This window comes from Amblyomma maculatum, chromosome 4 (genome assembly GCF_055883805.1).
Source record: "Amblyomma maculatum isolate TAMU_Amacu chromosome 4, ASM5588380v1, whole genome shotgun sequence".
Taxonomy (NCBI): domain Eukaryota; kingdom Metazoa; phylum Arthropoda; class Arachnida; order Ixodida; family Ixodidae; genus Amblyomma; species Amblyomma maculatum.
The window spans coordinates 88,650,309-88,677,331 of NC_139347.1; the positions used below are offsets into that span (position 1 = coordinate 88,650,309).

General features: G+C 42.6%; 1 protein-coding gene across 2 annotated transcripts in view; it reads right to left on the minus strand.

Moving 5' to 3' along the window:
- Positions 1-508: 508 nt before the first annotated feature.
- Positions 509-27,023, minus strand: part of LOC146191610 (uncharacterized) — a 44,953-nt gene continuing 18,438 nt past the window's right edge. The window contains exons 10-20 of one of the 2 annotated variants that reach the window (XM_084602136.1): positions 21,112-21,231; positions 16,683-16,704; positions 13,139-13,201; positions 11,144-11,318; positions 10,983-11,062; positions 10,149-10,267; positions 9,735-9,817; positions 9,449-9,632; positions 7,240-7,293; positions 3,249-3,335; positions 509-688 (exon numbers count right to left, since the gene is read on the minus strand). In XM_084602136.1, coding sequence (XP_084458262.1) covers positions 606-688; positions 3,249-3,335; positions 7,240-7,293; positions 9,449-9,632; positions 9,735-9,817; positions 10,149-10,267; positions 10,983-11,062; positions 11,144-11,318; positions 13,139-13,201; positions 16,683-16,704; positions 21,112-21,231 — 1,070 coding nt within the window. In that variant the 3' untranslated portion in view covers positions 509-605. Of the gene's footprint in view, positions 689-3,238; positions 3,336-7,239; positions 7,294-9,448; positions 9,633-9,734; positions 9,818-10,148; positions 10,268-10,982; positions 11,063-11,143; positions 11,319-13,138; positions 13,202-16,682; positions 16,705-21,111; positions 21,232-27,023 lie in introns of both variants that reach the window. The other variant, XM_084602137.1, reaches the window with a different exon arrangement.

Consider the following 27,023-nt stretch of genomic DNA (forward strand, 5'->3'; position numbering starts at 1 on the left):
AAAACTTACGCAGAGAGCCTAATCAATTGAAATGTCATACAAAGACATCTTGAAATTTGTTTTTGGTCTAAGCCGTTTTTTCTACACAAACTAGTTTGGACCTTAAATGTTTAATTGAAGTACGTACTAAACCCAGCATGTGTGGGCTGACAGTATGCCTTACAGGTGCCTACCGTATTGTGTAATTTTTCATTTATCTCAGAGTGCTGCGTGAACGATCGTCGGCATTTGAACATGAAACCCCATTTGCAGTTTTACTCTACTGTTCTGCTCAGCACAGTTCGCATTTGCTGCGGGTTTAAGCTTGTCTATTCATCCATTAAATGCTCACTAGTACTATCTTTTACCCTGCGAGTGCCATGAAAATCAAATTCCATGAAAAGTATACTTGTTGATGCAAATGTGTGATGGTAACAGATTGTGGGTATATACCTCTGAGGAACACCGCACCTGTACAGTATTGTCTGGAAGAGTAAAAACAGTTCTACATAATGGCTGCACTCATAAAACGAATTCATGTTAAATTTATTATACAAACACAGTCCATCAGCAAATATAAACGAAGCAACATCAGAAAGGGCTCACGAGTGGTTTGATACTAAGCATTACTTCTTTCCCCGTTTATTGCCTGGCGGTGGTTTTTGCAGCTGGAATGTCTGATTAGCTGATGAGCCGAAGGTGTCCGAACCTGGAAAAGAACGCTGTTCAGTTACTGTACACTCTTGTAAAATCACCAAAAGACAGTCAGCAACGAGAAATTTCAGAGTAACATTTTACACCAAAATCCTCCACTATGCAACACAAACCGGTGTTTTTACTCCAATCTGACTCAGCATAAAAGAAAACCAGTTCCTGTCTTAGTACCAGCACTTAAAGCAAGCAAAGCAACATACTCTCAAAATAGACAAAGACAAAATCTGCACAAAACACTTCTTTTGAGCCTCCCAATTATCAGCCACCAAGCATGTTTGAATACAAAAAATTGGCCACACTGCAACTTTTACTACATGAACAGACAAGGCATCCTTGTACTGTGATAGGAAACCTCTTTAATTCTGCACCCAGTCTGTGCACAAAGCTGAATTTGTCAGGGCGAACTCCTACATAAACCTGAATGATGAAGGCACCAGAAGATGGCTCAGAAATATGCACTGCGTTAGATGCTGAAAAAAAAGAGTAAATTTGAAGCTGTGAGAGGCTAAATGCCCATTTCGAACAAAGCTTTCAACACCAGCCCAATTAGTTCGTCCTATGTATTAAGGAAATGGAGCAAGTATTCAGTTCCTTCACAGCGACTAACATCAGCACGCAATTACAGGAAAGCATCAAGCAATTTAACTTGCAGTGCCAGGAGATAAAAGAACAAAGTGTGAAAAGAAGGCAATAAAAGATGGCGCAGAGCTATTAATCAAACCCGCATCCTAGGGACCGGCAGTTGAACACCCAAACCACCAAGCCCCCATGGTGATCTTAACTAAACTTTCCTCCCTTGTAATGTTCCCTCATCATTTTATCACACCCAAAAATCGCAAGGATAAATCATCACAATATGACAGTTTCTTGCTTTCACAAGATGTTCTGCACAAGCACACTCAGCAAGAAAAAAAAAAGAAAAAAGCCTAACTAGGCAATAGACAAATAGACAGTGATGGCGGATGCAGCAGCTTTGTGCAGATGCTCTCTACATTCTTCCTCAAGACTGGCCCTCCTATAGCACGAACTTCAACCAAGACGTCAGTTCTAAATGTTGAAAATCTGGACTTTATGCTTTATTGCCAATGCCACTCTCACTGCTACCAGTTGCGTACTGCACCTCCATCTTGCTATGCTGCCAAGTGGCTTGTTGAGCAGCGGCGAGCACAACTTCCTCTTGTCTATTTAGACATCAAGTCTCACGGGCACACCTGGCATCCTCCGCATCACCTGTAGCATAAGTGCATGCTGGTTTTTTTGGTTTCTTATTTTGTTTTCTTGGCTACCTGCAGAAGACATCCTGGCCAAGCTCCCTCTTGCCAAGCACTTTCGCTTCCAAGCTGCAGCCTTTCACTAAGGTGATAGAGAGGTAGATAATAGGCATGACGGCAATAATGCAGCTCCAACTGAGGGCAGGAGGGGCTGTAGAGAGCAGTCTCTGGATCTGATTATGTCCCTTTCTCCCCCTACTTCCCATCTTCCTCTTATCACTGCCCATCTCCGTTCTCTTATATATCTTTCTTGGCCGCTTTGGTCATGGGTCTACGACAGGTTTCCCCCTCGTGACAGTGCAGGGTCTGTTCTGTATAATGGCTCATGCTTAAAGGAGGAACTTTGCTTTACTAACGAGGCTTGCAGGCTATATACAAGCACCCTTAAAGGCCACGTAGCTAACAAGAGTGCATAAACATGAACACAGAAAGAGCACAGGAACACAACAAGCTATGTTCTCTCCATGTCTGTGTTTATGCGCTCATGTTAGCCACGTATTCCTACCAACTTCTTGCCCAGATATCTGCGCTGCACTTAAGGCCATCTAAATGTGTCTATAATCCATTCGAAAAGGTGCTTGCGGACCTCCTTCAATGTCCACTTACTTCCTTTCAGACTAGCAGGGGCACAAATATCTTGCCCAGATATCTGCATTGCACTAAAGGCCATCCAAATGTGTCTATAATGCATCCTCAAAGGCGCTTGTGCACCCAGTTAAATGTCCCTTTCCTTTCAAACCAGCACAGAAACATAATATATTGCCCAGATATCTGTGTTGCACTAAAGGCCATCTAAATGCGTCTATAATGCATTCTCAAAGGCGCTTGCAGACCCCGTTCAATGTCCACTTTCTTTCAGACCAGCAAGGGCACATAATATTGTGCCCAGATATCTACGTTGCACTAAAGGCCATCTAAATGCATGTATAATGCATTCTTAATGTCCACATACTTCCTTTCAGGCCAGCAGGGGCACATATCTTGCCCAGATATCTGCATTGCACTAAAGGCCATCTAAATGTGCCTATACTGCATCCTCAAAGGCGTTTGCGGACCCCGTTCAATGTCCACATACTTCCTTATCAGACCAGTAGGGGGGTAATATACATGGAGCTATTCCCATGTGCGGACAACAGTAGCATGCTATGCTCTGAAGAGACTGCAGGAGTGAGAGAGAGAGGTCACCTCATGCAGCGGTGGCTCTGGCGCAGACAGCCTGGCGTCACATGGAGGAGAAAGTAGAGCGCCTCCTGACAAGTGGAGTAAACCCTTACCGCTATTTACCTAATGGCTTAAACGGGCTCGCTGCTCCATAAAATGATGACGTTCCAAGCCCACCGGAGGAGCCAAACAGCGTTGAATAGCCCAAAGCTGTATTGACAAAAGAAAAGTGCAACATAGCTTACTACACAAGGACACAGCATATTCAATTTACTGTTTACACACAAGTTCACAAAATTCTGCATGCTTTATATTTTCTCTCTCGTCATGCATTGATTTCTTTTTCACGCTCTACAATCGATTTCGTATATATATCGAACCCGAATATATCGAATTGTTTTTCATACCAAACTATCAGAATTCCCCTTGAAAATCCCATGCAAAAGTATAGGTGTGGTGTTCTCTTTTATCGAACTCCTGTTCAGGAGAACAATCGATATAATGAACTGCGCTCTCTGCCCAGATAAGGGGCACTTCTCCTCGTGGCACCTGCATGATAACTTGTATTCGCACGCGAAGCCGGGTATGCTGCGTAGCCTTGGGAACCTGCTGGCAGCGGCAACACTGCAGAACCGCTTGATGAGATAAGCGTCGAGTCTGATTGAGAGTGCCCTTCGGTCTGGCATGCTTGTTTTCAACGAGATATTGCTGTTATGCGGAGAAACCAAAAACCAATGCATCGGTTGTACGGTGAAGCCAGCCTTGCTGACTGTAGGCTTGCGACACCACTTGCGTAGCCTGCTTCGTAGCTGAACTGGATGAAGAAAGGAATTGTAGCTATATTACCTGAGTTATTATAGCACTTATAGTTAGTTCACCAAGACTTTTTATAATCAGAGGCGACTTTTTCCGACGCACCATAGGCAGCAGCCTTTGTTGTGATTGGCAAACCCACTTGCACTTGTGCCGCGTGGCGTAAAAGCTCCAAAATTTCAATCTGTCCCCACCAACTATTTGGAATGTGTGCTCGCGCCTACGGAACGGCACGTGGAGGCGATGCTCATAGAGCGCCTCGCAGGTCGCAGCACCCGCGGAGAGCTTCCTGTTTACCGGCACGCAGCACGTCGATGCAGAAGTGCACCGCTAGCATAAGTACACCGTGTTCACGCTTCTAGGTTACAGCAGAGCTCATCTGTTGGCATGTTTAATATTTCAGATTATGAGTAGTTTGAACTAGTTCATGATCCCCTCTGAGTTCAATATCCGGGATCAATTGTACTTACTAATAACATTCTATGCAACAGGTTTCAAACTCTTGACGGTAATGCTAGCAAAGACTGTTCAAGGAAATAAGTCATATGCAAACACAGATAAAAAGGTGCATACAGATAATATGTATTAAAAATCCATGTAATTCCAAGTTTGCTGACAAAATAAGAGAAACACTAGTTCCTTTTAACACCCTTGGCAGCGCATGTATAGATTGCAAAAGGCATCTAATACAGTCAATTAGATGCCTTCATGGTTTATTAGTTTGAAAGCTGCCATTTTAAAATGTAAATACTAACATGAGTAGCATGTGTGTTGTATGTCTCTGTCTTCGTCTATTTGCACTCGATACATGCATAACCGACACCAACTAGCTCAACTTTCTGTTCTAAGTAGATATTGTTAGGAAATATACTTAAATGTAGATGTTAGATTGTGATAATAAACAGAGATGAATATAATGCAACTTATAGTTGGCTGCAGTGGTCAGTGTTGGAATCATTGCTTTTTTTTTAATACATTAGTGGTATATCAAAATGTTACTTCCTGAATATGACTGTTCATTAGCTAGCAATATGTGGTAAGCTCAAAAGTGAGATATGTTAAGATTACCAGAACACTGAGCAAGGTACTATACACTAGACCAAGGGTTTGAGCAGCGACACTTAAATTAAAAACTTCAACCTGTTCACACGTTTACAAGAAAAACAGAATGAACCTCATTGCACATACTTTGTAAGTTGCCCTATATATTCCAAATTGTTACTGAATAGTATAAATATTTAGGCACGTCTCTCACTTCAAAACTATATTAGCAATAGCATGTTGAATATGTTACATAAAAAACGTAAAACCGTTTTTTGCACCGCAATATGATAATGTTTAATAAGACACTTATGCTCTGTGAGATCCATCAACAAATGCTGATAAAGTACAGAACTTTGCTGCTGGAAAATAAACCAATGTCCAGCCTTCAGGTACAGTCGCTGACCGATTCTTTGGACCCTCAAGGAGCCGGAAAAGCATCCGGAAAACCAGGCAGTCCGAAAAACGAATTCACAATAAAAACATCATTTTGCTTACTAAGCAGCTTTAAAAACCGGTCTGTCTGTTTCTGCATCAATCTCCTCATTCTCACAGCCAGCCCTCTCCGGCGTTGCAGAGACGACAGGGAAAACAGCGCGACGATTGGAGCGGAGTGATGTTCAAACAGAAAGAGGTGCAGGACACTGGCAAACTAGGTAGTTCGGGCAGAGCATCGCTGCTACCACGCAACTCTATGTCAGCGCCGCTTTCTTCTCCCACAGGAAAAAGCTAAATAAAGCGGTGGCGGTGGCTGTCTCCGCTTGAGCGGTGGAAGTTGTCTGCTGCCCGTGTTGGTTTCAAAAACAAGCAAACAAAAAAATGACGCCGTCTCACAAGCTCCAACAACTGTCTGGACTTGGAATGCGTTTTCACCTGAGCTTCAGTAACAGCACCAACACTGCGCCGAAACAAATCGATATAAATATAATACGAATTGAATAAATGCGCACTCCATAAATTAATATTATTCTTGGCGATCAGCAATTTCGAAGAAATCTAGGAAGATGATAATGAACTCTACAATAACTGCTTCCCACAACTTGCGAAATTGATTTTGATACAGCTATTCGAAAACCAAGCTAACAGGCCAACTGAAACAATATTTTGCGCACTAGCTCTCTCGGAGGTCATGTTTAGTTGGAACACCCGGTGTATTGCAAAATAAGTACTAAAGCCAGTGTTTGTTGTGACTTAAAAGCGGGCGCGTTTTGAGGCAGTTGACAGGCGCGCATTTTTTTATTTCTTTTTCTCTATGCTCACGCATCGCCATTTGAAAGCAATCTAGTACCGCCGCAGCGACAACCCCCTCTTTTCTGCTGGATCTCTCGCTTGCAGCTACGTAACGCAAGTCGTTGTGTATGGTCACATGATAGAAACATGCTCGCACTTACTGGCCCATCCTCAGCGCGACATAGCTCCATCACCGCCGGTCAATAAAACCGTAGAGCCCATGGCACAGGCCATCTGATTTCGCGTAATAATTGTTCATTAACCCACCACAGCCAGTGGTGCCTGCTTTCATTGGCGTAGTGGGTATGCGGGATGCAACACAGGTTCGAGGTTGCAGAAAACAAAATGGCAGCGACGCTATGGCAATCTTTCATAGGTATTGACCTGCTATCAAGAGAAGTAGTCTGGAAAATCGAAAGAGAGAACTTTCTAAATTCTGAAATTTCTGTCAATCAAGACCAACACAATCTGCGCGTTGGCAATTCCACACTTCTTCCTCTTCGTCAGCGTTCAGCAAAGGGGCCCATCTTCTTCTTTACAGCTGTTATACACTGACTCTATGGAGCGTGTGACAGTGCCATGGCAGGCTCCGAATAATCAGGCAGGTCCAAAATATCAAGGGCCTGAAATATCGTTCAGTGAATTTACCAGGTTTGGAGACCGCTGAAGCAAAAAGAAGAAAGGCTTAAATTATTCCATAAAATTTACATCAAAGTTAATGTTCAAAGAGAAAGGCAATTTTATTTTACGTACACTCAATGTCTTAGCATGCTGGCCATGGCCATAAAGTATATAAATTCAAAACTAATAGATCCACAATTTTCAAATCATAGATTTTTAAACACACTGTGCGAGAATAAAATGCTCTCTTTCGCTGCTGTTTGCAATTTGCATGCAATTGTTTGCCTAATTGTCTAGTGTTTTGTAAAACATCCTCACTGTGATGACAAAAATGGTGCCAAAGGTAGCTAACTATACATAACTATAATGGCTGCATCCACAGTGTAAAGTAAAGCAGAAAACAACTTGCCTCCGGGTATGCCGTAAGATTGCGTAGTACCAAACGGGACAAGAGTTCCATGCTCTGTGCAGGAACAGAAGAACAAGCACCTCTTGAAACACCAATGAAATCTTTTTTAACCAATATTTGAGATGACTGAGACATAAATGCACATATGACTGGCAGCTCAACAGGCAATAGGCATAGAAACATAAATGAATCAACTTTTGGCTGCACATAATGCTGGTACCACATTTTAACCCCGTAATAGACAGCTTTCACCACGAAACTGGAGCCATAAGAGTCCTTTAGCATTTAGTGCCACCACTGGCCAGCTAAATAAAAATTTTGTCAGGCCCTACTTGTTGCAAAATGTATGAGGTCGTCTACTCCGGGGCGAACACACGAGAGCATGGCCCCTCTCTTCGGGCGCCCTCGCGTCTTACCCGGCCGCGCACTGAAGCGAAGCATTAGGCCAGCACTACTCTCAGGTCCGGCTATACCTGTACCACTTTGCTTCGATGTGCAGCCATATAGGCTGCAATGGCAGTTCAAATAGAGCACTTGCATAGCAGCGTGTTCACCCTAAGAGTGGACGACCCTGTACAGTGTGGTCCTAAACAAACAACGAGACAGGCTTGAGCTAAAAATGACGCCTGGCTTGTCAAAGTCTGCTAGCAAGTTAAGCATGCCAAGCTATAGCCACATCAGGAAAAAAATATGAGAGAGAACAAATGGCGAAGTTACAGTAATGAGATCGACATGAATTGACATTTCGCAGAGAAGGCCTCTAGAACAAGTCTGGAATGCATGAACGTTAAACTTCACAAAAACCTGTTTGGCATCAACACTGCTTCTTTGGCTGAGGCCTCACAGCCACTGTCACAGGGTCACGTGACATGGCTCAGTGTTGCCTGATCAGTAGGGTGTGTGTGAAGTCATAAGGCCCCATGACCTGGCCAAGTTGGCATCTAGTGTCAGCATTAGTTTTCCACCTCAAGCCTCACACAGCTACTGTGAGAGGGAAAGTGGCTGCCAGAAGAAGGAGGAACAAGGATGGGCAAACAGAGAGAAGCAGGCAGGAAGAGCAGAAGAAGTGAGTGCAGCACGCAGTGGCCACTTTAGTACAGTGATATATACCGTATTTACTCGAATGTAACGCGAGGGGCGACTTTGCATATTGCCCAATGAGAAAAAAAATAGAAATATGAATGTAACGCGAGATAAGGGCATAAAAAATTACCTTTAATATACATCACGGACATAGCAGACTAATAAAAAATGCTCATTCTTCGTCGTCATTGGAGGCCGAGCTCTCGGAAACAGAGTCTTCCTTTTCACTCTCGTCCTCCCAGACGATTCAAAAGCAATTGCAGTCCGGCATTTAAAAATCACCTCCCGCTCACCATCCGACTCCCACGTAAAGAAGATTAGTAACGTCTAGCCGTCAAGCTGTTGCAGAATTTTCAATTCCTTCTGCCATCAAAACAGCTTTTTTTTAGGCGTCGTACCGTGCACGGCGCGTTGCCATCATGCAAATGCAATAACAAGAGAAGTAAATGCACTAATCCACTGCGAAAGATGCGACAAGCGCGTGATCAAGGGAACGTGATTATGAGCCCACGAGCAAAAAGTGCGACGTTCTGACTTTGGATGGATTAGGATTTGGCTGATTTGGCTTCCCTGGTACCCATGTTGCCAACATAACATTGTAATACCGCAGAAACCGAAACCGAGTGGTGTGGATTCATTATGGCTGCACCCCGGCTCTACTTTAGGCCAACCAAATTGCTGCATTCGATTATAACGCGAGGGTAGACTTTGAGAGCCAAAAATCATGAAAACAACTCGCGTTACATTCGAGTAAATATGGTAGCTCCTGCCCTGCAATCTTGATCCACTGTTGCATGCTGCTTTCGCATTTCTTTACATGTCTAATATAGTGTGCTGTAAAAAAACTAACGTTGATGCATGCATGTCCTATGAATCTCAATGAAATTCTCCTTTAACTTCTCCTCTGATTTTTTTTTTTTTTATGTGTCTGCAGCAAGTATGCCGAAGTACTTTTCAACCTGTTTTCACTGCAATATTGTTGTGACCACGGGGGATGATAAAGACGACGTAAAATTTGGCAAGCAGCAACAGCTCATTACAGTGAGCAAAATCTGTCGGAGGCCTCTCTTTCCAAATGGCACGTTCATGCCAAGAGTAGACGTGAAGGTTGTTCAAAAAAGTTCACCTGCTATCATAGGCTGTCCTACCCGTGCCAAGGCAGATGCCATGGCAAGCGCAGCATCACTTTTGGTGCTGGAAAACGGCGTAGGACCGATGGTGACAGCTGTCTTGACAGACCCGGCAGCACTATTCGGCAACTTGGTAGGATCGGTGGCAGACTTCCCAGAGCTCAGTTCGTCTTTCCAGTGCTAAACGTAGAATGCAACGAAGAACAGCAATTCACTCTATCGAAGGAAAGCACGAAGGCAGCACTGCAGCAGCTTTGAAAGTTGGAAAGAACTGTAACCTACCTCTATGGTTTCGTGCAGGTATTGTGACACTGCCGCCAAATGCACAAATGTTTCGTGCAGCTTTTTCGATGTCAAGATTATTTCTGAGAAAAATAAAACAAAAAAATTACACTGTAACCACTTGAGACTAGGAAATAGGGTATAAAAAGAGAAAAAGGAAAGCTGGACAAAATGAGAGTCAAAAGTTCCTTCACTCAAAAGAAATAACGACCAAATTTGACCTCATTATTGTGAGAATGTTTTTCATAGTCAAGCGCAGTAAAGAGGCTTGTTCTTCACATCAGCAGACCTAATTAGATGCACCTATCTCACCCAGATTAGAAAAGACAGTTACTACTCAAAGTACAGAAACTGCCCGTATATCCCCCAGCCCCACTTCCACATACAGAGCTTTGGAACAGTCAGAGTGCATACCGTTTGGAGTTAACTTGGATGCACTTGAAAGAGATGCAAAATGTTGCTCCAACTCTTCAATTTGTTTCTTGTACAACGTCATCTGCTGGTTAAAGTTTTCAACCAGCTTCTGAAAATACCTGCAACAAAAGTGAAACATTTGAGGTAAACATTCTCAAAACAGGTGATCACGCTCAATTGAAATGACCTGTGATGGCTGTTCAATTCGAAAAGCCTCTCCCGGCAAATGGGACAGGTCATCAGGCATCTGTTTTTGCCTTCATCTATCAAGAAAAATTAGTTTAGTATTTTCAACATTACCAAGCAAAGCAAAACTGAAGCAAATAAACAGTAGTGCCTCTTAAAGACCTGGACATGAAGAAACATGGCAGCAGCAGTTCTGCAGAAAAATATGCACTCAACAGTAGTTTGACTGCGTGGCTTAAACCTCCAAGCAAGATGTAACCGCTGCCACACAACTATCACATGCTGCTTGCCTGGTGTAAATTGTGATCAAAACTGATCCCCAGCCCCTCTACAATGAAACATTTCATGGATCAAGAGTCGTTCTGCATATAATAGCCCACTGCTGCTTTCAATCCGCCAACACAGAGAGCAAACACATCGATGAGCTATAAGCTGCATATCAAAACAAATGACACAGCGCAACTTGGTGAAAGAAATGCAGCTTCAAGTGCCTATTTCTCGTACCCAAAAAGCTCTTTCTTCAAAGAAATGCAGCTTCAAGTGCCTATTCCTCATACCCAAAAAGCCCTACCCTCAGCTACTTGAACAAGGTGGCCACATCTGTTCCAAGTGTACATGCACTTGAGCCTATGGTGCAAAAAAACTTACACGGCAGGTGCTGTATTTTCATACTGAAGAGACATTGGCGTCTCCTTGGTGTGGTGAGCTATCTCTGCATTCTTCAGATCCTGCAGAAAAGCAAGGAACAGCACGTTATGTAGAGCAAACAGAAATGGGGAGGGTGGGCGGAGGAGTGATGTAAAGCCCACCTCCGATGTCTCTCGTTTAAGCCGCTCCACGGCCACAGCATTCCGCTGGATTCCATTCACCACCGTGGAGAGCAGGCGCCGCAAAGCCACAGTCTCTTCTTTCACCTTGTCCATGGTCTTTGGTGGTATCCTGGAGATCTCCGCTCGCACCTCTTTCTGCTCTGTCACATACTTCCTACACACCGAATGCACGACAAAGCACCTGTGTCATTATATCGGGGAACTAGTTCAATGATAGCTCATGAGCACTAGGAAGCCCCCTTCAGAAAAACGTCACCTCAGTGAAGACAAAAGTTCTACTACAGGACACACATTTCCTTTCTGCTTCTATCAGCAAAAGAACCTCTCACAATGCCGGAAAGCTCTAGCACTGCAATATTTGTAGCATGTTCTCAAACGGTCATCTATGGTGAGTTGCGCCTAATCATAATCAGGAATGATCCGTGATGAACGACTGCTAGGTGTTTGTCAAGTTTGCGACAGGCAAGGCTGCATTAGAAAATCACTGTTTCAGAATTTTTTTTTCAGTGCTTTCTCCTTCTCGAGGACATCGCCTTCTAGTGAAGAAAACTGCATATGTAAGTCCAAAACTTCAGTTCCCTACATGAGGGGTGTCAAACATGTGGCCCAGGGGCAGCATGAGACCGCTGACTCCAAAACGTTTAGCCTTTGTTCCGAAATTTCGCACAAGCCAGCTTAAGGAGTCTGCTTCATCACCTGACTCATTTTCCAACTAAAGTTAACTAAAAAGCCTCATCCACAGACTTCACACATTTTGTGGAAATGAAAAGAGGCACTGGCTTCTTAATCTGTGTGAACGTCAGACAGATTCAGCCTTTTGAGAAAGGTGCTGGAAAGGTGATTATTAACCATTGTGCTTGTGCAGCAGCTCTCTGCAAGTCATTCTGAAGTGGCGCCCATCCGGCATTTAGACAGAATCGAGCACATGCCATTTTTATTTTCCTCAAAGATAGGGGGACGCAGTCTGGGAACAAGACACTTTGGTTTATAGTTCATCACTGTTTCTAAATTTTAGTACAGTTCTTTATTATTTCATTTTTTTTCCTCGTGGCACGCGAGGGATGAAATTTTCTGAATTCAGCCCTCAGCAATATGGCTCCGAGACCCCTGCCCTGTAGTGACTGCCACATGGAAGCAACACTATCGTTATTTCACATACTAGTTACATAAGATATTTGAGAACACTACTCACTATTGCAATAGATTCCAGAAGTCTCATTATATCTGTTTATACATGTAGCTTAGTATTAAGTGTGCGCGAATATTTAAATTTTTTTATATGAATCGAATATTTTTGTTATTTGATTCGTATTCAAAAAACTGATATTTGGAACGCTCCGATTATTAAAAAATTACCTAATGATACATTAAAAAATTTCAAATTCACCACAGTTTCACAGCACTGCAAGCTTCACCGCAATGCATTACCGTGCAGTGCAGTGAAACATCCTCAAAACACGATGGGTCCGTTTTGCGAAGAAGGACCTTCCCAACGGTGTGCGCAAAGCAATATACATTTGATGACAACAGAAAAAAACATTGTTCTCATTTCGGTTTTATCCCAAATGCAGAAACCACAGTGCAGCTGTTCACCAGATATAATCACTGTATACGAGTACTCCGTGTGAGTTGCCAAGTCTCTAACCTTAAGCCACACAGGGGCAGGTTGGTATCGCTTTCACATCACAGTTCCTGCTCACGCCACTCAGGCAGCAAGAAAGGCTTTCGCTTTTCACATAACAGGTCTAAGCATTTTTATGTCGTAAATAAAGCCTATTTTTCGAACTCCGGTGACTATGTCAATTATGCAATATTGGCGAAACGTATGCAGCAGTAACTGTTATTCATTACGAGTGTGTACTGCTTGAACGCCAGCAAAACAAGATCGCAAACATCCCTTCATTAGAAGCGCAGTCTACTTTGCGAGACTGCCCTAAAGATATTTGCCCTAGCATACCCTACCCAGCCACTTACTTGAAGGCTTCAACTGTCTCCACAATTTGAGGGGGCAAGTTTTCTTCCTTTACTGATTTGTCGCTGACGAAAAAAGAGCCAAAGAAATTAAAATTAGTGCTCATTCATGAAATGAAGCAATGCATGTATATGCAGATATATACGTGCATTGAAGCAACAGTTGTGTACAGGGTTAAACAGCCTAACCTAAAATGATGGAGCAACAGCATTCAGTAACTTGACAGAGACTCGATCTACAGCATAACCGACATACGAGAGGAACACTAGCGAAAGAGCAGAAAACTGCCTTAGCATGTTGCCGGCTTGTGTCTTTGGGTCTTAACAGAGCTGCTTTTGTTTTGGTCAATGCTCCATCGTCCTAGGTTAGGCCATCCAACTCTGTACACTCCCCTTGAGGACAATGCTCAAAAGGAAATGTGGCACAGCTGAGAAACATGGCAAGCTGTAACTGTTCACTGTGCTGTACTTATGCTAGATCTCAACCAATATCAAAGCCTACCTGTCGTAATTTATGACAATGGCCGTTAATCAGTAAAAGCAGGAACCACTCATGCTCAACAGTTCATAAAGCTGTGCACTTTGTTATCAAGAACTAATTTTGCTCGAGGGATGTGCGAATACCGAAGTTTTGATTGTGAATCAGTTGAATATAAAAACTAGTAGCAAATTATTTTTTAATTAGCTAAGATATGATTAAAGTTCGTGTAAACTAAAGAAAGGAAACATTTAAGAAAGAAGCCCAATCATGAGAAGAAATATTTGTGCTTACATATGTTACACTCATCATCATTCATTATATCTTCAAGGCCTATTAAGCCCTTTGGATCTTTGTGAAATTGTGTACAATAAAAATAAGTCTAGCATATGTCCCGCCAGTAGAGGTATTGTTCCAGGCAATGTATAGAGCCTTGATTTGTACCTCCAATATTCTGGTGTGGAAAATTTGGCATGGGAAAGCCACACGGTGCGCAACTTTTTTTAGTGAGTGCAGAAAGCTCCCCGATATCCCAGTGTTTCACAAATCACCAAGTTTTGCAGCTTTTTGGCCACTGCAGCATTTTTTTCCCCAAAACCAGCAGCAGCATCAACATTCTGGATGATGTCGGCTATTCCAAGTTTATTTCAGACGAATTTTATTTTTGGGAATGAATGGCGCAAGATACCCGCCCAAACTGTCTACTGCTGTCCAACCAAAGGCATTGTTATCTGTGCGCTACCACTGTACTACTTTTTCGCGCCACCTAGGATGTACATAATAGGAAAGTTTGGAATACTGCGATTGCTGCTCGCCATTTATCTACATCAGGTGCCTGAGATCCGGTATTACCGTTTGCACAGGTACAGCCGTTCTGGCTGAAAAAAAGAAAAAGAAAAGCCCTGTATCCTGCATGCTACTGCGAAGTGAAACTAATGGCAACCGTGCAATAGCACAAAGAGGTGATGAGATGCAACAATGTTATCAGGCTTTAAAGAGTGAAAACAAGATTTGCATCCACGTGAAAAAGTACGCCCTGCATGATAATCCTAAGAAAACAACCTCAAAAGTAAGCCTGACGGCCCTATAAGGTCACAAGAGCAGAGGCACGTCATCCAATGTATTGTTCGTTTTCAAGAATGTCAACGAGCTCCTATGACTGCACCTCTACTGCAGTAATGCCAACTAGTTTTCTGGTCATTCTTTTCCAGGTCAATGTTCACAAAACATATTATATTCTTTTGCCTTCTCACTGGAGGTTTGTAAGCACCCTTCAGTACAGAGGAACTGCTTCATATAGTGGCACCATGAAAGATGGCAAAGATGGTGGAGGATACCTCGAGTAAGTTGGCTTCTCACTGAACTTTTGCTAAACAGTTATAACTGCATTTATTTTTCATTTCAGATTCCAATTTGCATTGCCCTATCAAGTCTTACCATGAAAAATGTGTACAATGAAAATCTGCATGTAACAAAAAATTGTAGACATTTCTGAATTTCAATAGACCTTATACAAAATTGCTGCGATCTCGTGACCAGCGCATGCACGTTTCTGCCACGCTTGATGGTAACTGAACCGAGGAGCGGGAATCGGAATAGTATACGGTTTGCGTGGCCACTGGGCTAATGCTCACTGTCGCCGATAATACCAACATACTTTTGTGCCTTTTGCTGTACGCAAAACTAAAGTAAGGTTGTTGAAGAAAACAAGCAGCAAGTTATATCCATCTAGTTTTCTTTTTTCTTGTGGCCTTGTGTTAGTCTGCTGTCCCATGGTTCTCGCGCTGTTGGCTCTCTTTTGTTCAATGGCGATACTAAATTGTAAACCGGTATCTTATCTAGTCTGATTTGAAAGATTTCAAATTCATTCTCTGCTCTTTCGTTCTCTGACTGTTCTCTTTAATCGGAACACAAAAATTTAATTCCAGGATGTATAGCTCGAATACGTTTCTTGGTAAAAGGCAGACCTCTGCGGTGTGATTACGCAGGCTAAGATATCGATTTTGTCTGCTAATGTATCGATCTTCACAAAATGGAACCATGATGTGACGGCGACAGGATCAAGCTATCTGAGGAGGATCAGCGCGCATGGAATCACATTGTTAACCAGTTGCGTTTCGTCAGCAAACTCACGTTGTTAGGAGTTGTTTATTTGGTTGTTTACACTCTAACGAGATATATCTGCATCTGCCGCTAAAGGTCCAGAGAGGGCATGGGAACAGTACTGCGCACGCTGTATTGCAAATGCTTTCAGTTTCATCGCAACACAGTTTTTATTAGGCACAGATCTTATATTAAAAAAATATATATATATATAATCCTTCATGTATGTGTATTCGCACAACATACTATGGAATGCCAATGATCAAGGTTGAGCGGCGGGGGCAGTAACATGTTGAACATGGTCCGTGCTGGACTCGAAAGCCTCCTGCGGCTCCCGACACAGTGTAACCACATCACAGATGTGTTTTACACTCGGAAGCAATATCAAACTTATTCATGAACACGTATTTGAGCAGTGCATTAAGTAATCTGCCGGAGCAGGGAGAGAAATTAGAAGCGGCAACGCAGGTTTCGCCCTCCATAGCTGCGCTGATGTTGCCGTTCGCAAGAACTTTTCACAGCGCAATACCACTTTATGAAGAAAATAGGAATATAGGCAGCGTGTACAAGTCCATCGTCTATTCTTTCACCATTTTTTGCTTTGAATGAGAACAAATAGCACTAAGCAGACGCCGCTAGTGCGACAGCAACAGCCGCGGCAGCGCGGCCGACTCACTCAACTCTTCAACATGGTGTCAAGTGGTGTGGTTCGCTGAAGGTCCAATAGATGGCAGCAATTTTGCATAAGGTTTAACTGTTTCATATGTGTAGATTGTCTCAAGAGTTTCATGTGAAATGGCATCTTGGCATACAAGCATATCCAGCATTCACTTAATCAGTGGAATGCTTTAGCATTTGCTCAGTGATGGTGACTGCTACCTCCAATCAAGGGCTACACAAAGAAGATAGCTTATGCTATGACGGCATAACATTGAGATCACATTATGCCCAAAGTAAGAAGTTTACCTTTTTACAGCAGCCATGGACCCTGCAAATAAGTAAGAAAACAATGCTTATAAAATATCAGTAACTTTGCACGGTAGCTGACAACTAGGGGTGTGCAAATATTGAAAATTTTAAATATGAATTGAATACGAATATGGGAATAAAGAATGGCTTCAAATATCCGATTAGTGGAAAAATTAGCAAACACTTTTCGTCTTGTTTATATCTGAATTCATATGGTATAGGCAAATAAAGTTAAACTGGAATTGCACAGCACCGTATGCCCTACTGAAATATCCAGTGTAAGATTTATATACACGAAAAACCTGCATAAAACCGGGTGGACCTGTCATATCACTGCTGAATACAGTAAACTCCCGTTAATTCGATCTTCAAGGGACCAAGAAAAAGATGTCCGAATTAACCGACAGCACAAATTATCGAAAGGGCCTGAAAAAACTGCCGAAAACCATTTCTTTTCTGGTTTCCTCAAGCACTTCGCTTTGCGTACAGCGTTGGGAAGGCTCCCTTCTCGAAAGGGAAGGTCCCTCTTCACAAAACTGCTCCGTCACGGTTCGAAAATGCTGCACACACGGTCAATCAAAACTGCACTGAATTAGAACATTATTTATGTATACGAATACAAATCAACTAATAGATAAATTCGATTCCCATTCAAAACATTCGCAGGCTTGAGCCACGGTTCACACGAAAGCACTTCCATATCTTCACTCACAAACCACTACTGTAAGACATACACACCACCACCAAACCACCAAGACTGTCACGAGACAGATTATCTTCTTGACATTACAAAAGCTTAGACGTTTTTCCGACATCTAAGCTTGCACACATGATACATGAGTGGAAGACTTTCGAAAGCTAAGAACAAGGCCTGCTGTAGCACTATAGTGGCAGCCAAAATGCTATTCCAATCATAGCCCCAAGTTCTCATTTCAACATCAAATTACACACATACAAAATTGCAGCCATTTTCCTCATCAGGCGCTGCATCCACATTTGCAGATGTGACCTGAACACTACGCCTTGCATTGAGAGATTTTACAATGACCCCAAATGTGGACATAATAGAATGTCCCGAAACAGCTAAATCTTAATTTAATGAAATCGGCAAAATCTGAGGCATACTTCGTAACACTAAAATTTCACTACATCAAAATTCATCTCCTAGCATGCAAAAGAATCCACCAAGATGTGTTTTTGGTGAAAGTGGTCTTTTACATCTGCCCTTTCTTTGCCTCAAATACGGCATTAAGTGTTGTTCTTGTGCCCACTGGGACTGCATAGTCTTCCTTGTGTTGCGAATTCACAACCCTCCTCACCACATCTATCATGTTGAGCAACTTGTGGCTGATGGGAATGACGCACCCGCCCTAGGTTTTGGTTTTTGCTGTGTGGGGCTTGTGCTCGCTGAGCGATGCAGAACACGTGGACGCCGCTCTTTGTTCGAGTCCAGGCCTGAAAAAAGTTCAGCACTCGCCTGTGCAGCACCGACGCCTCCAAGTCCGGAGGCCATTATTTGGAGCAGTTTTCCATCACCCCTGGCCAATGCCGATGGCAATGAGCGTTGAGCCGTCAATGTGCAACCTGTGTCGAGATGCGCTCCACCAGCTCTCATCGTCCCTCGTGATTTGTCGCGTGTACTTTAATCCTTAGGTTGGCCATGCGGCCTGTGAGCATTCTTAGCTCCGTTGCAAATGCATGTGTACATTTGCCTCGTGTGTGCAGCCCCGCGCTCGAGTGCTGTGTTAGGACTATGAGTTGTAACGAGGTCTAGAGGTAAGTGCAGTGTTTGTAATGCAGCTTTCTAATAAAATTTGCTCTCAACCTGCACTTTTCTTCCTTTGGAGCGAGGGCACAGGCATGCATTGAATGCTAGCTGTGCCCTCGCTTGCTCTGGCCTAACCCTGCAGTTGTAGGTGAGGTGCCACACCATCATCAACGGCCCACTTACTTGAAAAGCAATTCCACAGCTGTCATTGTCATCCTTTTACGAGTGCTCAAGCATATTGCCAACACGATGAAGCATTCCATTGCAGCCACCGCTGTAGCCTCGTAGGAAGGAGGTAGGGAAATGAGAAAGGAAGCAAAGGAAAAAAAAAAGGAAGCAGTGGGCTACGCTAGCCTCTACCCTTCACCAACCTTTGGGAGTCAAATGCAGCATTCTGCCTTTCAGCACTCGCAGCCCTTTGCATTTAGCCCCGATTTTGGGCAAGACAGCGAGAACTGAGCCGATACTTGTGTCATCCTTGTACAAACTACATCTAGCTGGAGCAGCAAGTAGCGTACTTGCCAATATAATCCATATATGCCAGCTGGGTGGTGCCTGCTTTCATATATGCACTTCACTCAAACACTCAAACCTGCAATAAAATTTTCCTGAGGTTCATTTTGTGCCAGCAACAAAATTTCAGCTTCAAAACTGCAAAATAAAACTATGTCAAAGATAAGAGGACACAGTGTGCTTTGTGCATGCTCCAGCCTTTGTCTAGCCCGCGAGAAAACACATGTACAATAAAATTTCACTACATTAATAGTGCGGCACGTTATTATCCTGAAGCAAAAAACAGATGATAGATGGTGTTCTATGAATGCAACATTAATAAATGCTGAAATGGTTCATTACACCAACTATATAGAAAACTATGCGTAAAGAGATTGTGATGGACATGCGAAATGTACTCAGATCATTTTTAACATGGATACTTTTGGTATGGCTGCTGAGTGCTTTAGTGGATGAAGGATGAAAATAGTGGAGGTGGATGAAAATAGCCAACTGTTGTATTGCAGGTTTTGATGGCTTCATGAGTGTCTGAGTGTTTGGGTTTATCCCTAATGCGATTTTTATAGGGATGGATCAAAAAGACACAGCTTAACCTTGATGTGATTCCTTAATTTTCTCACATAAAGAAAGCATGTCGATAACCATTTCCAAGAAACATGTTTACTAAAGAGAGGAAAAGTGAGGTAAGGACTTCTACTACCGATTGCAGTGATTCCATTACTTTCTGACAGTCAAGGTCTCATTTGTATGTGAAGCTTTGCACGAGATGCTGATCGCGATCAGTTCACAGAGTGCATGTGATGGGACTGACAGGAACGCCCGGCGCGATTCTACTCGCTAGTCCGGCTTTCTTGCGTAATGGTACATGTTACAAGCTTCTATGCCAAACATTGCAGAACCCATCAGCCTCACGCGCTGATGATTCTTCGTGAGCAAACTGGTGGATGAAAATAGCCAACTGTTGTATTGCAGGTTTTGATGGCTTCATGAGATCCTTTCCCACACGACACGTATCTAACATGTTTGCAAAACCCCTGCAGAAGTGCTATCAGAGGCTCAGGCATGTTGTTCACCTCAGCACAGGCATGGCCAGATCTGAAGTGCACTGAGCAAAGTTGAGTTCGATGCGCCAAAGCAAGCGAAGTCGAAGCTGCTCATATCTGGATTGTCATTCTGCATCCGTTGCCGCCTCGTCCCACATAACAGTTGTAAACGATTCACATAGTTCTGTATGGTTGGAGAATAAAAATTAAGCAAGAAATGAGCGCTAGAAAACGTGAAGTTTCAAAACGTACTTGGGTTTCTCATTACGGTGTATGCATTGCAAGGGAACTGGAGCTTGGCTTTAAACACTCGTCGACCGTCAAGAACTTATACCAAGGGTGCACAGCGATTACACCATGCAACACCACTAATTGAATGGCAGTTGGTGGCGATACACGGCAGTGCCAGCTACAATCAAGACCTTAACAACAATAGTCAAGTTTGACTGAGGTCAGGGTCATAGTCGAACCGGCCAACTGACAAGGTGGTGATAAGCATGTCGCATCAAGTGATTCACTGGCCTCTCCCACTGCCAAGAATTCTCAAATCACACAAAAGGTTCTTGCTTTGGCCAGTATAAGCCCTAGACTGCAACTTTTACAAACCAAATGAATGTAAACGCTCAAGCCTGCAAAGCAGTACCAGAAAAACAACCACTAAGAGGTGAAGCCAGCCGTGTGTCAATTGGACTGCCATGGCTTTGCGTAGTGTTCAGTTGTAGTGTACAGGCACCAGAAAACTTGCAGAGAAATTGGAATTCAATGATACAATGTGCAGAAAAACCATCTAAAATTAGCAATAATAAAAAAGGTAATAAGGGAGTAATCTCATTACAAATCTACTCCCCCTTGGGGATACTTTTTTATTCACAAATTATCACACATGGCAGGATCACATGATCCGAAATTTGAATTGAGCTTCTCAAGACGTGCCGTGTAACTGCGACCGGCTGCCTTGTGTCCAAACTCAGTTCGGAAGCTAAATTGTCGGTCAACTGCACAGCACTTTAAACTGCCCGTGTAACAAGGATATAAGCCAAACTGCAAGTGATGACAAAAATCTTCCCGAATGTCCCCCAATTACTTAAAACCAAAAGCATACCTGGTACATTTGACCCCGTGTGGTCCACGCCACCAAGACCAACAGCCGGTGTCGTCTTTGTTGCAGCACTTGTCGAAGGTGCCTGAGTGAAGCCGACTGTAGGCGTAGCACTCAGTCCCCCTGCAACAAAAGCAATTGTCCCTTGTCTTTACAGACTCTATTCAACACTTCCCTGCCGGAAAAAGCTTGTTCCTCATCAGTGCACTATGACCTGATCAATGAAATTTCTAAGGAGGCCAAAACATTTCTCTCAGGAATGCAAAGCCCAAAATGATAATGTATAGCCATTTCTTCCCTAAATTCCAGGCTGCGCAATAAGTCTCAAGATTAAGGAAGCTACTGATTCCACAGCCCCTACCTCCAACATTCTAGCCGCTTTCATTCTCCATCTTACCGTTGTACACAGCACCGTGAAGATGAATGATTTGTCTAACACACTTTTACCGCAGTGATTCTACATTGTGAAGTGCCACCTGGTGGCATCTTTTGAATTACTATCATGTGGATAGTTCAGATTAGCAGGGCTTCCCGTTATTTGGATACAGGTGACTCTGATAAGAGCTACACAAGGACAGTTAATCCCCGGGGGCAGGCATTTCTCCATCAATGGATTTAGGCTGCCAGAGATAATGACTGCCCTCAAACCAAATCAGCTCAAACTATGCATAAACTTTACCCCACCTGCTTTCAAGAAATGAAGTTATAAAAGTTTGCAAGGAAGAACCTTTGTCAGACAAGAGCACATAAGAATGCAGCTGCAGGTGTTTCACATGACAGCTTGGCACTGGCTTCTGCAATTCACACAAATTCTCATCAAGCAACACAGTTATTTTAAAAACGGCTATGAGCCAAATACATACCCATATTGGACTATTCCTTGGATGCCGGACTTTATCAAAGATATAAGAATGCCTAAACAGTTCAGTTATGTGTTGCATCAAGTTTGCCTATTTATTTATTCATTCAAAATACCTTACAGGCCTCAGTTCAGAGCATTGGGTAAGGATAAGTATAATTATACAGACTAGAATTAAATATAAAATTTAGACACCAATGGAAAGCAAACACAGTAAAATGAAATAACAGCTCAAAAACAATCCATAAATACAGTTTATAATGTCAAAGCTTGACATGCAAAAATACAGCACAGGAACAGGAAAGCAAACCCTCAAATGCAACCCAAGAAATATGCTATAAAATACAGTGGAGAAATGTAACTGAAAGAGGCAAACTGCACAAAGAAAATCAACATGACAATTGAATGTAATCAGCCGTAATCCATAACCACATGGAATTTTGATAAATGGTGTGATTTTGAGCAGTGGTTGAACAACTTGTCTCAATGTGTGTCGCGGTTAGGTTTGGAAATGATAATGCTAAGAAGATGAATTGCACTGCACAGATTAATTTAATGCCCGAGTAATAACAATGACGCGCGCAAGACTAGTTGATTACGCAGCCACCGGGATGTTCATGAATATGCACCGAGTGGAAGAGGACACGGGGCAGTGCACTACACCTATCTACAAAGTAAGGAATGAAGAAAGGCTTAGTGGCAAAGATCCAATGATTCAAAGTTAAGGTCATGTTCTATTTGTGTTGCTTGTGCTGTAATCATAGTTTCTAGATATCAATCTTGCAGCTCTATTCCGAATGGCTTCAATTGTATGAGTTAGATAAGTAATGTTGATGAGGGCTCCAAACATATGTCGCTAACTCGAGTTGGAGTCGTGCAAAGTTTAGGTAAGCCAATTTGCAATTGTTAGAAGGTATATTTTGTAGATTTCGACATTTCTACATAAATATCCTACCGCTTTAGAAATCATATGACAGTCACAGACATCTATGATTTGATAAGACCAGTTGAGGTTTGCCGCAAGATTAACACCAAGGTATTTGTATGTTAAGGCATCGTGATACTGTACGGTTTTGAGACAATGCATATTAAGCACAAGAAAACTGCTCCTAACAGTAGTCGTGCCTCGTTAATATGGACACTTTGGTTTCCGCACAAAACTGTCCATTAAGCGAGTCGTCCGTAATAATGAATCAAATTTTGTTTCCCGAAAAAAAAAAAAAAAAAAAAAAAACACTACATAAAGTCTGCTTAGAGGATAATGTAGGCCAGTGAAGTAGGCCCTAGGAGCTGCAAGAACTTTATCCGAGTCACCGTTATGCTTGAAATGCGATGCAATTGAAAGTATTGTGATTCAGTTGCATATTGTTCTCGATGGCGTTTCATTAATAAATTACTTGACTTCTACTTTTCCTCTCCCACGAACCCCTGCTATGATCAGCATTTGGTCAGCTGAAAGTTGCCGAATACAACTTTCCACAAGGCGCAAGCTGCTGTCAGAGTTTTGTTCAAGTGAATTCATCGTAATGTGCATCGACTGCGCAACTTCGCAAAGTAAAATATGAAACCACAAGCGAAAAGAGCCATCAATCAGTCATTGGCCCTATGTTCATGTGATGCCTGTCAACAAAATCTATAAGAGAAATCTTTGAAGCAGTGTAACGATTTGGTATTCATGACTGTCCATATTAACCCGACAAAAATACATGGACCCTAATGGTATCTGTGCATTTTCTCCTTGTCCATTGTCTGCGCTGCAAGTTTCCATATTAACGAGACATAAATGCATGGAAAAAGGTTGGTCCCCAGAAAAGCTGTCCATAATTCCGAGTCGTCCATATTAACGGGGGTCGTATTAACGAGGCACGACTGTAGTATGTACTAGAACCTATATATATATATATATATATATATATATATATATATATATATATATATATATATATATATATATATATATATATATATATATATTACATATATATATATATTATATATATATTATATATATAGAATTTTCTGAATGGTTAACACATGATGCTTACTACTTTTCTTCCGGCATTTTTTTCTTTAGAAGCAACCATAAAATTAAAGTCATGCCTCGTTAATATGGACACATTGGTTCCGAAACAAAACTGTAAATAAAGGAGCCATCTATAATAACTAATCCTGAAGAAAAAAAAAAAGCAAGCAATTAAAGTTAGCTTCTGTGTGTAGGGCTGACCAGTAAGTTGAAACTAGACGATTTTTGAAAGTACAAGCCAATTACACCCCTGACACCATTATGGTTGAAATTATGTGGTGCGACCTGGCACGTCTAGTGGTCTGCAACAGCTTGACGATGTACTATGAATAGATGAGTCAACTTCTAAAACAACTGTTCACATACACGACATCAGCATGAAGCCGGCTGAAAGCCAATGAATTTAGCCTTCTAAATAGCAAAATCTGCAGAAAAAAATTTCTTCACAACCACCATGTAGGCACACATTACAGAAAATGGAAAGGTGCATAGGCTTATCGAGTAACTTCGCACTCTAAAATTTGAAACAACAAAAGAAAAGAGCCATCATTTACTCAATTGCATTTCTTCATTGCGTTCCTCAATTGGCCTACACTCAAAGTGCAAGCAATGCCACATCTAGGTGGGGAGGTGGAGACTTTGCTCTCGTGACTGTCCCTATTTATGCGAGAAAAATGCATGGGCCTCAGAAGGCTTTGCGCATTTCCCCTTGTCCAATGTCTGAACAGCAAGTTTCCATATTAACGAAGTGCAAATACAATGAAAAGTTTTGGTCCCGGAAAAAACTGTCCCTAATTGGAGTCACGTGTATTAACTGGGGTTGTATTAATAAGACACGACTGTACCACAAAGGGCATTAATGAATTTGCAATTTTCCAATGTTCTTTGTTTGTTTTTTTTGCTTATTTCCTATTTACAGAAGAACCGTATGCGTCCATGTTTGACTGCACGAGTTTCACAGCAGATAAGCAACTAAGATGAATAATGGACTGAATACAGTTGATTCTGCATATATTTTAAGTGGATATATCTAACTGCTGCCTATATCAAACTGGCAGAATGTACCTCTGAAAATAGTCCTGCAAGAAGTATTGCAAGCTTCGCATTATTCAAACCCTCCTAAAGCATAATACAGTAAAAGCTCGTTAATTCGAACTTCGTGGAACTGGGAAAAAAGTTTGAATCATCCGGTGTTCGAATTATCGAATGGCCTCGAAAAACCTGACAAGAACAATTTGCATTATGATAAATCTATCGTATTTACTCGTGTAACGAACCCACTCACATAATGAACCCACCTACCCCTGATTTGTGCCTAAGAATTTGAGAAAAAAAAAGGAAAAAGATGTCAGTCTCTAGCCCGTCCCTCTGTTTCGCGCTGTCAGGGTCCACAATGCATTTCTTGGCAGTTTGTCAAGACGTTGCGCAGTGATAACATTGCAATGTGTTTATCTTTTGACATTAGCTCCAGCAAGGGGGGGAAGCGAAATTGGCAGAGTGCCAGCGCTTGTCTGGCTGCGCAAGCCTCGTTTTCAGTATACTCACTTTATCATGCCACCGGTGACCGCATTTTATCATGCCACTGGTGACAGGTGCCGTCACCGGTGGCATGATAGGTGCCTTTTGAAGTGAACGATGCTAAAAACCAGCGTCATGATCACGGCGGCTGACCTGTGTGCTTTCGTTGATGACTGATGAGTGGATGAATGAATGCCTCTCACAAAAAAATAAAATAAAAATAAAATAAAAACGCTTTTCCCACATAACCCGTAGCCCCCGTTCGAAGTCCTAACCTTTCATGGGCATTGGCTAGGACTATGCCGACAGTGCTTATCCGCATTTACAAATTAACAGGGCTCGAATTAAGAAGTATTTAGTTACGAGGAGAGAGCAGGCAGCCGCCGCCAACACCCCCAACTCCTACACTTCGTGGCGGGGTCCAACGTTACTCGAACAAACTCAGTTTCACAGCTCCGCCCGGAGAGGTGTCCCCGGTGGCAGTCGCCTGAACTAACGGCGCTGCAGATGACTCTTGCTCCTTGCCAGGCGTGTCGTCTGCTCCATGCGGCGCCAAAGCATGGAGCGGCCGGCATACACGTAGCTGTCACGTGATGCCGTTGCACTCTACACGGCTGCAGTGCAGTTATGACTACATTATAACAGTTTTGGCTTCGAAGGCATGCATTACCTCAGTGAACGCGTTTGTATGATGAGAAATTTAATGCCACAACCAGCATTCTAGCAAAGTTCTAATCTTCGGTTTCATGCTGCCGTTGCACTCTACACGGCTGCAGTGCAGTTATGACTACATTATGACAGTTTTGGCTTCGAAGACATGCATTACCTCAGTGAACGCGTTTGTGTGATGAGAAATTTAATGCCGTGAAACAAGTGTGACAGCATTGTCGACTGGCTCGCCAGAAACAGCGTTCTAGTAACGTTCTCCTCTTCAGTTTCATTTCTTTTTATTATGCGATATCGTGGCGTGAAAGTTATTTCGTATTAAATTATGACGTAGCCGTTCATTGCGCAGCATTAAGCGTGCTGTCATTTTTGCTTCTTATTTAGCATCCACCTTCTTTCCTAGTTTGTCTAATTTGTGACAAGGATTCAAGCCGCCGACATGTGTGCCTCCAATTCCATGCCGTTCACTGTAAACATAGGCTGTGCGCCAAGAAGATGCGTCTTTACCCTAAAATCAAAAACAAATAGACGTACGCTTTGCCAACTATGTACCAGCCTCTAGATTCCTAAAACTGGCGGAATGAAGAGACCGCGTTAAGGGCGCTATCGCGTCCTCTCTCAAGGAGAAGCTTTCTGCTACATTTTTTTTTTAACATCAGACCTGTTCATGCTGGCCTGCATGCTTTGCACTGAGAGCAACGCCTATTGAAACGAATTGGAAGTCCGTCATTTGTTCGTGTCACTGATAGACTTCCTCGAGATTAAAATGTGGGCACAAGCTCGGCACATAAGAGATAACTTACATCGAAGTGAACAATTTCTGAACTGAATTTAAAAAGGAACTATATT